Here is a 13,019-nt window from a genome sequence, read left to right on the forward strand (position 1 = left end):
AAATGGACACAAAGCTAACGTTAAAAATGGTAATATTTAAAAACTAATGGAAGACTTCATCCACAACAACACACTTTGACTAACTTTAAAGTGGTCGTTCTGAAGCAAAGGAACATTAAGGGGGAGATTACTATGACAGACTCTTAGGCCTGTTACAGACTGCCAAAATAAAGCTGCTTCGGGTCTCTTTGGAGGTATGCTGTTTAAATGATGCATGCATCCTAAGAATCTGGAAGCTGCACCAAAGCTGCACTCCAGTGCTTAGGAATGGAGTGTGGCTTTGGCGCAACCTCCGGACTCTTAGGACCCATGCATCATTTAAATAGCATACCTCCAAAGAGACCCGAAGCAGCTTTATTTTGGCAGAGTGTAACAGTCCTTAGCTTATGATTCATCAAAAAGTTCAACTCAATTTCCTGCAGCGTGAGTCAGGATAAACTTCCCTCTCACTGCCATATCCTACACAACTGGCTTATCCAGTGGCAGAATGTCAAAAACTATTTTGTAAATAGTCACTGTGAAGTTCACTGTCTGTACTTTCAATTCCCTCTGCCACCACTGTTTAGACTCCTTCAACTGTGTGTATGCATGTATCTGTACTTAATTATAAAACCTCATGCTGGGCATATTCAGCCTTTGCACACAGAGGAACTGCACAAAGCATATCCACGTTAAGCTCTGAGCTGCCCAGAGGCTGAATCTCCCATCTAGTGATGCTGAAACGGCTAGCGTGGTTTATCTGCAGAACATGTGGGCAGATGGAGGATGTTCCCACAAGAGGGACATCTTGAGACCATGTGAAATGCTTGTACACTGACAGTTAATGCTTACAAATGTGTAAGGGAATGGTCAGAATCTCTCATACTACTATTACATGATACATCCTCTGCCATTTCTACACTTGTGCTCTCAGGTTTATGAAGTCTACTAGGGTCACCAGAACCAATAGAAGTGGAATCCTCTCTCGTAGAGATGTTAGATACAGTCTCTATTTTGGACCAGTTACGGTCCTTTTTGACAGTAAGGTCTATTAAGAAACTCCTCCAGTGAGCATTCCGATCATGGACCTATGACAGGGGAAGAAAACACACAGGCTTATTTTTATAAAGGCAATTCTAAGATGATTATGCTAAACATAAAAGCTCCTAAAATAGTAACATTTCCTGAAATAGTCTGACAGCTTTCAAAAAACTGTATCAGCACCAGATGATTATCCGAGTAACCAACTGTGCATGTTTTCCAGAAGACATATTAATAATTCAGGGAGCCTGATCCTGCATTCTGCAATGAAGCAAGCAGATTACCCTTACTACAAAGTTTGGCCTCTTTGCTCTGAAAGCTCCTTTCAATAGCAAAACTAGGATCACTGTTATACCAGCATAAGAGATTACGGAAATCCAGAGGAAGTTGGACAGGATTTACTCCAACTGAAATTAAGTGGAACTTAAAGTGCTATTGATTTCAGTGGGAATGAAGTAGTAACTTCTCCTGGATCCAACTGAAATACACTTTCCCCCCGGGGCAGCAGCAGCAGTTTCTGGAACATAATGTCAGATCCTTCTTCTTTCCTGAGCTGTGTAAACCAGGGGCAGGTAAGGACAACTAACTCTTCTTTGGAATTTCCCACTTTCTATTCCATCATCAACAGAACCAGATCTTTAAAAAATTGGCAGCAGTCTGCAGAACTTTGCAGCAAGAGGGTGATCTGACAGAACTATACAGTTGCTACCAAATTTCATCATCAATTTGGGTGGGCAGAAATGTTAGGAGGTGGCAGCCTCCCAACTGTGGCAGTATAGGTTGGAGGGTGTCTAGTGCAAATTCCTGGCTATGAGGAAGTTGCCTATGCCTGATGCAAGATACAAATCACAAATGAGAGTTCTCTGTCAAGAGAGCCATGCCTTTTGTTTTCTCTTTCATAACACAGTGCCACAAGACAAGTGTTGATGGAGGAGGAGAGGGACTGTTGATTACACTAAACTTTCTGAAAGTCTCAATAAACCCATAGGGCATGAAGACGCCAGAGAACATACCAAGACGTGTCTCCTCAAAGTAGACATATCTGTGAAGGTTCGCTCACAAGCCCTACATTTGTATGGTTTCTCGCCAGTGTGAATCCGCTGGTGACGCTTCAGGGCTCCTTGTTGAGTAAACGTTTTTCCACATTGCTCACAGAAATAAGGAGGCGTCTCTGGAAAGAAACACAAGCAGAACTTCACAAGTGTGAGAGTTTGGCCTGTTACAGATTGCCAAAATAAAGCTGCTTTGGGGTCTCTTTGAAGGTATGCTGTTTAAATGATGCATGCATCCTAAGAATCAGGAAGCTGCACCAAAGCTGCACTCCAGTGCTTAGGAATGGAGTGTGGCTTTGGTGCGACCTCCGGACTCTTAGGACCCATGCATCATTTAAATAGCATACCTCCAAAGAGATCCAAAGCAGCTTTATTTTGGCAGTTTGTAACAGGCCTTTGTTTCTAAAATCTCTGCATTATTTTCAGAAGATAGTTTTATTCTGCTTTTCAACCCAAACCATCTAATTAAAAATAATAATTGTAAGCTGCTCTGATGGCCTTTAGGGCTGAAGGGCGGGGTATAAATACCATAATAATAATTAAAAATTAAAAATTGGATCAGCTCCGTGAAAAAGAAGAGGAAAATATCATGTATAAGAAAAACAAAAGAACAAGTTACTGTTACCCTCTGGAGTCACAAATACCCCTGCTATATTACCAGTTACATGGCAAGCCCTTTCTTTCTATGGGTGCCTCCAGATAGGGATTTTTTTAAAAATTCAGTAAGTATCAAGATATTCCAACCCACTGCCTCATTGTAACTGCATAGTCATGGGTTTGCACCCAGTCCCTTTCTTGAAATATTCTGGTTTTCTTTCACTCCCCCATCTTCCTTCTTCTCCTTGCCCCTCCTGCCAATCATGTGTCACATCCAGTTTAATGGAACATTTCAGAAACTGATTTTTACTTAATCTTTTTTTTTAATTCAGGAGTTATAGTTGAAGTTCTTTATCAATATTTCAGTTGTTAAATTATGATCCTTTTCACTGCTAACATTCTTCTTTCTCTTGCTTGTTCTCTGTTGAACCTAAATCCTAGAAACAACAGCTGTGTTTTTACTTGATGGCAGTCATCTTCCAAGAGAGTACAAATAATCAGGCAACTGAAGACATATTTCATTGTGGAATGTACTGGGTTAATTTAAACCAATTTTGGGAATGGGAATAAGAAGTCTTTGGTAATTCTGGGAAGCCCTAGGAAATACTATGAGATGAAGAAAATGCCATGTGGATCTCTTTGTACAAGTATAAAACATGGGCTGCATTTGCATTGCAGAAATAATTTAGTTTGACACTACTTTTGCTGCCATGGATCAATGCTATGGAATTTGGGGAAGTGTAGTTTATTGTGGCACCTGAGCTCTCTGACGGTGAAGGCTAAATGTTTCACAAAACTTCAAATCCCAGAATTTCATAGCACTGAGCCACGGAAGTTAAAGTGGCATCAACCGGATTATTTCTGCAGTGTAGCTAAAGCCCTTTTATTCCAGAGAATTTTTTTTTTTTTGTCATCTGGAGGCACACTTTAATAAGGGAAAGTTGTGTAAAGTGTGATGCTTGTCATCTCTGTGTTCCAACAGATGAAAAATGAACAAGAGGGTCAGTGGAGAGCCAGGAAGATGGCAGTTTCAAGAGCTGGAGCAACCACAGCTATTCCATCTCAGTTGCCAACCTCAGCTGCATCAAACAGCCCACAACCTGCATCAGACTGAATACACAAACACCAGCAATGAGAGCAGAGCAAGCCTTGGTTCTTGTGCAGTTAGCATGCAATTACTTCCCTTGGTTTAATGCAACAGCTGATTAAGACAGGGAGAACTTTGGAAATTACTTTTAAAAAAGTAATTAGTAAACAGCTAACAAAATGTTGGACTACAACTCCCAACAGCCTTAGCCACTATAGCCAAAGGTGAGGAATGCTGGGAGTTGCTGTTCACCTAGAGGGCTGCATGATTCCCACCCTTGTAAAGAGAAAGACTTGCTTTCTCCTGCAGTTTCACTGTAGTAGCAACTCAGCAGTGGCAACAGGAACCTTGGTGGAAGGAGGATGAAGGTTCCAAAAACAGATGAAGGAAGTCCATGTGACCCACCATCTAGACATTGCCCACCCATATATCTCACACTATATGAGAACAAAATGAGTGATCATTTCCTTCAAAAATGTTCAGTAGTAGCAAGGCCTTATCCAATGTATGCCTCTCTATGCTGCCTCAGAGTGTGGTGGAGTCTCCTTTTCTGGAGGTTTTTAAACAGAGGCTGGATGGCCATCTGTAAGGAGTGCTTTGACTGAGAGTTCTTGCATGGCAGGGGGTTGGACTGGATGGCCTTTGAGGTTTCTTCCAACTCTATGATTCCCACTATTTGGGGTTCAATTCCCATCATCCCTTGTACTGGACATGCTGGACATGAGTTGTAAAACAAAACATGTGGTGGACACCATATTGCACATCTTTTATCTCCATTCCCCCCCCCACACTTTCCAGACAGCACAGATTACCTGCATGAACATTAATGTGTTGGGCTAATGAAGCTCTCAGACCAAAGCTTTTTCCACAGACATTGCACTTATATGGCTTGGCTCCCATGTGGCAGCGCTTATGACACTTTAAATATTCATTGGTAGCAAAATGTTTTCCGCACACGTCACATCTGAAGAGACGCTCTCCTAAAAAAAAGAATCAATGAACAATTTTGATTACTGTGCTATTCTATTCTCTAACATATGAGGTTTCCAAAAAGAATTTAAGACATCTTCCAGCTTTTTCTTAAGAGAATTTAATTTCTTTCTTCTCTTAGCATTCATAATTTGAACCTCTTTTACCTACAGCTTTTTCTCTATCTAATATGCTACAGGAATCTTGTAAAGATAGTCATGCAATATAGAAATCGGCACAGTGGCAGGAGGATAACTGTGCCTGAGTAACTAATAAGTAAGAGTCAGAATGAGGCATTCATAAACATTGTCTTTTGCCACAACTAGGAAATACATTTAAAAGGCTTACCTGTATGTGATCTCTTATGACTAGTAAGCTTGCCTTTATCCACAAAGCATGCCCCGCATTCGTCACAGATATAGGGCTTTTCCCCCGTATGGGACCTATATTGAGAAGAGTTTGAAGGTATTGGTAACTACATCATGTAGCACTTTTAAGAGTAAGTAAAAGAGAGAAACTGCTAGCATGAGTTTTCACAGTATATGAAATTTCATGCTACCAGCTTTCTTTCAGTTAGTTTCAAAGATGCTACAAGATCCCTTTGCATACTGATTTTCCAGACTAACACAGCTATGTCTTTGAATTCTACATCTCACTGGCGACATTTCCGAGTGAGTGACTATTACATATACTTTGCCAATATCCCCCACAAAGCAACAGACAGGAAAGAAGGGAATTCACTCAAAGGATACTGACTTAGCCGGAGATTTGGATTAAATGAACTTTGGGTTCTTTCAACCCATATGTTTCTAAGGATAATGCAAAAAGGTATATGAAAAACTCGAGGCAAAAGACTCAGTTGACAAAAGAAAGTCAGCATCCCTCTTTACTCCTTTATAATGTTGTTTTATAAGGAATATAATTCTTATTCCTTATAATTATCCTGCTTATAAAACATAGAAAAAACAAATTCAAGAACTTTTGTAAAACACTTGTGGAAAGACAGCATTAAAAGAATGAAAAGGCATCTACAAACACATGAGGAGGGGAGCCTAGAAAACACAGGAAGGTATCATGTTGCATCAAAAAGATGCAAAACAATGTGCAAGATTTCAAAATATTCAAGTTTCTCCATCAGGCAAAATCAAGATTTAAAAGAGCAGGGAGAATGGGTCTTTAAGTTATGTTGTCCATAGGTTGCATATATCTTGTGATATAATCGGGAAAAAATACCTGCAGATCCACAAATGGGGCTCATCAGCAGACCTGATGAATGGATATGAACTCTAAGGACCTTATCACATGGAGCCTTACCGTCGGCAAAACGTTTCTGAAGCACGAAGGCGTGATCGTCTGTCGTGCTTCTAAATGTCACTGAGGAGTCCCACTTCTCTCCCATTATTAAAGTGTTCATGGAGCAGTCATTTTTTGTGTAACAGAAAATCCTGTTATTCAAAAAATGGCTGCTCTGCAAATGTTTTGACAATAGGAGAGAAGCGAAATGCCTCAATGATGTTTTAGAAGTGCGACGGACAATCACACCTTCATGCTTCAGAAACACTTCAGGAACGTTTTGCCCACGGTAAAGCTCCATGTGATAAGGCTCCGTGTGATAAGGAGGTGGAAAAGCAATAAAGCGATATTTCTGTTTGCAACATATAACCCACTTCCCATATACTCCTACCTTGATGATCAAGTACCAAAAGTGGCAAACTAAGAATGGGAAACAGCCAGACATTCAGATTCTATGAGATTGCAACTCATATTTTCATCCCAAACTTTTGACTATGTTGATTCAGATCAACAGCACCTGGGGAGCCACATGTTCCCTACACATCGAATAGACACATGCAGAAGAGGTAAGAAAAATGAGACAGTAAAAGGCTGACCTGGAGTGAATCTTGAGCTGTGAAGGTTGAGCAAATTTTGAACTGCAAATGCCACACTGATATGGCTTCTCCCCTGTATGGGTCCTCATGTGGAATACTAACGCAGTTCTTGAACTAAGGATCTTTCCACAGACAGAACAGAGGGGACGCTTCACTCTCCCTTCATGTTTCCGGATGTTGTGTGTCCTCACATCCCTCTTTCTTTTAAAGGTGGCATTACAGAGGGTGCAAGAAAACTGCCTGACCTCCGAGTGAACACAGGCTCGGTGCTCTTTCCAAGTGTTGTAACTCATAAAGGACTTGTTACAGATGTCACACTGATAGACTTTACTAGGCAAAGAATCATGGACATCTTTGCAGTGGTCGACGTATTTCTTCCGTGATATGAATGTCTCATCACATTTGGGGCATGCTATGACATAGGCAGACTTTTTCGCTATCTCATCTTGGCTTATTTTGTCATCGGTGTCTGATTTGCTTTCTTCTGACTCTTGGTAATCAGGATCATTGTCAGCGTCAGCTAAAGAAAGCACATCCTGATCTTCACTGTCATCTACTTCTGCTTCACATTCCTCTTCTCCTTTAACACTGCCACCTATAACCACAATCCTGTATTCATCACTTTCCCCATTTTTAATACTCATTTCAGCAGTGTCCCCTGGGCTTTCATCTTGATTGCCAGACTCCCTTTCCACGGCTGGTGAATTCTTGGATTCCCCCTCAGGTTCCTCAGTGTTTTTGTGCCCAATTACTCTTTGCAAGACTGTACTTGTTACCTCATGAGATGTTTTGTTATTCATGCCTGTATCATCATCTATAATATTGTCTCCTTCTGTTGGCGAGTTTATCATCCAGTAACCTGAAGGGAGTTTCCCATCTTGCTTGGACTCATGTATTTTTCTGTTGGGGGCAAAGTTATGAGATGATGAAGACTATGATAATGAAGATGAATAATAATAATGATGATGATAATAGTAGTAGTAACAATCATGTAAAAAACAGTTAGCTGTCCTCTTTCTGTATGTCCAAATCACAGCCACAAATAATCTACATTTTAAATCAAGGCCATATTCTGATGTCACCCATTGACAAAGCTTCTCGGGTACAATCCCATAGCTACTTACCTAGAAGCAAGCACCATAAAACTCAATAGGACTGACTTTTCTTTTGCAAATAATATTATAGACACATAATGTCAATATTATGAAATAACATAAAAGGTGAAACTACACACATGCAATAACAAACCTAAGAGTGACTACTTCTGCAAATTACATACTAACTAGCTAAACAAAATAATAAGATAACAAAAGCAGGGGAGACATGACTACTAATTTACTGGCTGACAGTTGTAAATTGACAAGTAGAATTTTCTTCTGCTTCCAAAATATATGTAACATACTTTTCTACATGTTATTACATTCTACTATTCTTCAAATCCTAAAATTTCTATCTACCCCCAATATTTTCTCATAAAATCAGCTATCAGTTCTCACTTCTTTCTACAATTATTCTGTGACCTTTCTTTAATCGAATTTGTCGATTTGTCCACTTTGGCTAAATCATATAACCTCATCAGCCATTTTCCTGTGATGGATTGGTCATATCTTTCCACTTATTCTGGCAGCTTTAAGCAAATACATAAAATTATTCTTCCATGTTTCTTCTCGACCTGTTCAACCTATGGGACTGACTTTTGAACAAACATGTACAAAAATGTACTATAAAAAAAAAACCCTGGTCCTATCACTGTGTCTCCTTCAGTGGAAAGCTAAAGCTTATCTGTTTCTAGTGAGCATGGAAGGTTCACTTTAGCAATCCAGAGAATTGCAATCTTATTCTTATGTGACAGTTTGCAAGAGCTGGTTGTGAGAAGCATAGCTTGTCTCATGCTGTATCCGCACTGCAGAAATAATCCAGTTTGACACCACTTTAACTGCTATGGCTCCATCCCATGGAATTCTGGGAACTGTAGTTTGTTATGGCACCAGAGCTCTCTGATCAAGAAGGCTAAATGTCTCACAAAACTACAACTCCCAGAATTCCATAGCACTGAGCTATGATAGTTAAAGTGGTGTCAAACGGGATTATTTCTGTAGGGTGGATGCAGCCTCACTGGCTAGAATGGTCTGTTTGATTCGCTGAGCCACAAGTTGTTCAGGCTATGATACAGAAGAAACCTAGTTAATATAGGAATTGTGATAATACTGCCTTTAAGTTACATGATTTGGCCTTCAAACCATGCAGTAAATCCTTTGCACTAGTATAACTCCTTAAATATGGCTTAGAAAATATTTGCTCAACACTGCAAAAATCTGACACAAGAACCCACTGGCAAATAAAGTTCTATGATGAATTTTTGTTGTTAGGACAAAATTCCTACCATCAAAGAGATGGATTAAAAACAACAACAAATAAAAGTAAAATAAAATAGAACCTTGCCTTCCCATATTGTGAAATAAGCACATTAAAAGGCATTACCTTACATGAGTATTAAAGGCAGATCTCTGAGCAAAACTTGCTGGGCACCATTCACACTTGTAAGGTTTCTCGCCTGTGTGTGTGCGCAGGTGAACAGTCAGTCCACATTTAGAGCTGATGATCTTGTCACACTGGGGGCACTGTTGAGGGTTCCGTTTCTTTTCATGCACCCTCCGGATATGATCATTGATATCCTTCTGCCGCTTAAACTTTTTGTCACACAACAAGCAGGGGAAGCATCGCTCATTGTTGTGAACGGTGAGCTTGTGCTGCTTTAGATTCTGGCAACTGGAAAAGAGCTGGTCGCACAAATTGCAGCCATATTTAATAATCAAATGTGTGTCATGTTCCAGTTCCATATGTGCCTGATACTTCCTGGCAAAATGGAAGGAACGATGACATTTGTCACAGACATATAACTGAGGCGAGGCCTTTGATGTATTATGGCGTGGTGACTTCCTGAGTTTGGTTTCATCAAGAACTCCCTTTTGGCCAGGCAGTATCCTGTTTATAACTATTAGGGTTTCTTTCGAATCCACCTGATTTGGTAAAGGATGGTTGGTCCTATTTTCCTCTTTATTGGTGTCTTCTGTGGTGTGACCTTCGAGCAGGTCTACTTGGTTATGTGTGGTTATGGTTTCCGGCTCCTCTTCAGATTTTACAAGCACAATCCTTGTTTCGGGACAATATTCAGGGTTGCCTTCATTAATATCACAAGGAGCTGATAGTTTTGTTTGCTTCTTTGTGTCCCACAAGTTCCACCTGATAGGCGTTGACAAAATTTGGGACGGGTCACTCTGTCCTTTGTCTTCTGTTTGTTCTGCTTCACTCCAGGGAGACCTACCATTTTTACGTCTTCTCAAATTAAACCTCAAATGTGAGTTGCCACCAGCATTCTTCATTTCTTCAAACACATCAAGCAGGTCCTGGCATTCAAGTCTTTCAGCAACCTCCTTCATCTGCTGCAGTCTGTCCACTTCAATTTCTACTTCTGTTGTGTAGACAAACGTTAGGAAGGAAACAAATTCTTCGGCTTGAACACCCTGGAGGGTTACCTTGCAATTCTTGGCATTCAGCATCTCATCACTGAGAAACAGGCTTTTAAAGTAATTGCTGGAAGCTGCTAAGACAGCCTTGTGCACAAGGAATTCCCCCTGCATTCCTGGTTGTTCTGTGTGTATTGTCACGTCACAGAAGTGGCCAACCCGATAAAGGGAATGTAATGTTTTCAGGAGATTGGAAGCAGCGACATTAGATTTCATTAAAACTTTCTTTTTCTCCATCCTATCAAAGAAAGGAAAGTGAATTAGAGAATGTTAGCCTGTGTGAATTATTCTTCTAATTCAAATCACTTTTTACACAGTCATACTAATATGTGGGAATTGGTTGTGCATGATCAAGCTCTTGGAATTCAGAGCATCTTATAATTAATGATAATTAGACCCATAACACATTCTTATACAGTGGACCCTTGTCATACGCTGCGGTTTGGTTCCAAGATCTCCCGTGGATAACAAAATCCGTGGATGCCCAAGTCCCATTAAATATAATGACATAGCAAAACAGTGCCCCTTATAAAAAAAATGGAAAATCAAGGTTTGATATTTGAAATTTATACTTTTTTTGAACATTTTCAAACGGTAGATGCTTGAATCTGTGTATTAAAAAATCTGTGTATAAGAAGGGCTGACTGTACCTGTCTGTTCAGAAATAAATACCACTAAGGTTAATAAGAACTTTTTTCAGGTATGTAGGTATATGGCTGGGGAATTAGGCCACAATTTTCTATGCAATTAATTGCACATTGTCGCACTAATGTCAATGTGGATTATTCTGAGCAGATATAAGATTGGGTTTTGTATTCTGTTAGCAGGGTGACTGGGGTAGATATTTAAGCACAACTCAGATCCATGGAATTCACAGGGAGCAGGGTTTACTGAAAAGTGGATACAGAATATTTCTGTGAAGGCAGCCTGTTTCATCCCATTGCTTTGATGTTCATAGGGTAGAAACAATGACAGGAAAGCAAGATAGGTTTTTCTGACCCATACAGTGAAAGAATAATAATTCTAATTTAAAACCAATTTACACTACTGCTGGAATCAGGTGGTGATGTTTAGCTACTCTGTCCTCAAGTTGGACTAATCCTCCATGTAAATGTGACATGCATGAACAAAAAGGAGTATCCCAAAGAGACCTTGAGGTTACTTTTCTCCTTTCAAGCATCAAATATTTAACTTGCAGGGATCCTTTTTTGATTGTTTTGGTAAAAAATAAATTCAAATAAACCAGCTTCTTGGCTACAAGCTGAGACTAACCACCGAGGGAAAGCTAAAAACTTTGGAACTTTTTCTGTTGGGTGTGTGAGGTGGCGTGACTGAGGCTGCATCCAGACTGCAGAAATAATCTAGTTTGACATCACTTTAACTGCCATGGCTCAAGGCTATGTCTGGGAATGGTAGTTTCTTCTGGCACCAGAGCTTTCTGACAAAGGAGGCCAAATAGCTCACAAAATTACAAACCCCAGAATTCCATAACATTGAGCCATGGCAGTTAAAGTGGTGTCAAACCAGATAATTTCTGCAATGCACATGCAGCCAAAGATGAATATGAGAAGTAGCAGAGATGTTTATTAAAACTTTACATGGTGTGAAGAAAGCAAAGGAAAGAGGGAAGGAGAGACTTTTCTTCTTTCCTAAAGACTTTAGGGTAGGATGGTATCAAGATTAACCAAAGAGGCAGGGCACAGTGCACCTGTGTTCTCCATACAACAGTCTTGCCATACTAGACAACCAAGGATGACAATTTTGTCATGAGGAGGGGAAGCTGATGAGGCTGCATCCGCACTACAGAAATAATCCAGGTTGACACCACTTTAACTGCCATGGCTCAGTGCTGTAGAATCCTGGGATTTGTAGTTTGTTGTGTCACCAGTGCTCTCTGGCACAGAAGGCTATATGCCTCACCAAACTACAAATCCCAGGATTCCACAGCATTGAACCATGGTAGTTAAAGTGGTGTCAAATGGCATTAATTCTCCAGTGTGGTGGGCCCTTGCTGCCCCAACATCTAAACATCAACAAACATGGTTTACTTTCAAATGACACTGGATCTGGGCAAGTACACTGAAGGAGCCTTGTTGGCGCAGTGGTTAAATGCCTGTACTGCAGCCATTCATTCACTCAAAACCACAAGGTTGCGAGTTCAAGACCAGCAAAAGGGCCCAAGCTCGACTCAGGCTTGCATCCTTCCAAGGTCACTAAAATGAGTACCCAGACTGTTGGGGGCAAATTAGCTTACTTGCTGTTCACCACTATCATCTTTGGAATAGCGGTATATAAATAAAACAAATTATTATTATTATTTTATTATTATTATGAAACCTCATGCTGCCAACTAATAGTCTTTATTTCAGTTAATCTCAAAGGTGCTACAAGATCTCTTTGCGCACTGGACAAAATCATGTTTGACAAGAGGTGGCCCAATGACAGGGTGACCAGATGTCCTCCTAACGCAAAGGAAGACAAGGCACTGCAAAATGTAGGACATTCAAGAAAAATGTAATACATGACCAAATCAAAGCTAAAAACATTCATAGAAATAAAAATCCCTGCTCCAAATGGAGGGCATTTTGGAATCCCTCCCTGACAGGATGCTGAAATGGAGGACAGGTCCTGAAAAAGGAGGGCAGCTGGTCCCCTGAACCTAAGAGCTGCACTTATGAACCAAGTTATCCCTGGCTAGCTAGTCCCTTCCTTGTCTTCTTGCCTTTCTCTCCCTGGAAACACTTGGCTGGGGGCTCCTTGGAAGGGGATGCTGGGCTAGCCAGTCCTTTCCTCACCTTCTGACGTTTCTCTCCCTGGAAACACTTGGCTGGGGGCTCCTTGGAAGGGGATGCTGGGCTAGCCAGTCCTTTCCTCACCT

General features: G+C 40.5%; 1 protein-coding gene across 1 annotated transcript in view; it reads right to left on the reverse strand.

Moving 5' to 3' along the window:
• Positions 1–309: 309 nt before the first annotated feature.
• The window catches only part of LOC121919460 (GDNF-inducible zinc finger protein 1-like), a 13,404-nt gene continuing 694 nt past the window's right edge, over positions 310–13,019 (reverse strand). The window contains exons 2-7 of the mRNA XM_042446078.1: positions 9,096–10,379; positions 6,615–7,514; positions 5,074–5,168; positions 4,569–4,736; positions 2,034–2,191; positions 310–1,067 (exon numbers count right to left, since the gene is read on the reverse strand). Of these exons, the coding sequence (XP_042302012.1) occupies positions 828–1,067; positions 2,034–2,191; positions 4,569–4,736; positions 5,074–5,168; positions 6,615–7,514; positions 9,096–10,378 (2,844 nt within the window). The 5' untranslated portion in view covers position 10,379 and the 3' untranslated portion in view covers positions 310–827. The remainder of the gene's footprint in view (positions 1,068–2,033; positions 2,192–4,568; positions 4,737–5,073; positions 5,169–6,614; positions 7,515–9,095; positions 10,380–13,019) is intronic.

This window comes from Sceloporus undulatus, chromosome 1, assembly GCF_019175285.1.
Source record: "Sceloporus undulatus isolate JIND9_A2432 ecotype Alabama chromosome 1, SceUnd_v1.1, whole genome shotgun sequence".
Taxonomy (NCBI): Eukaryota; Metazoa; Chordata; class Lepidosauria; order Squamata; family Phrynosomatidae; genus Sceloporus; species Sceloporus undulatus.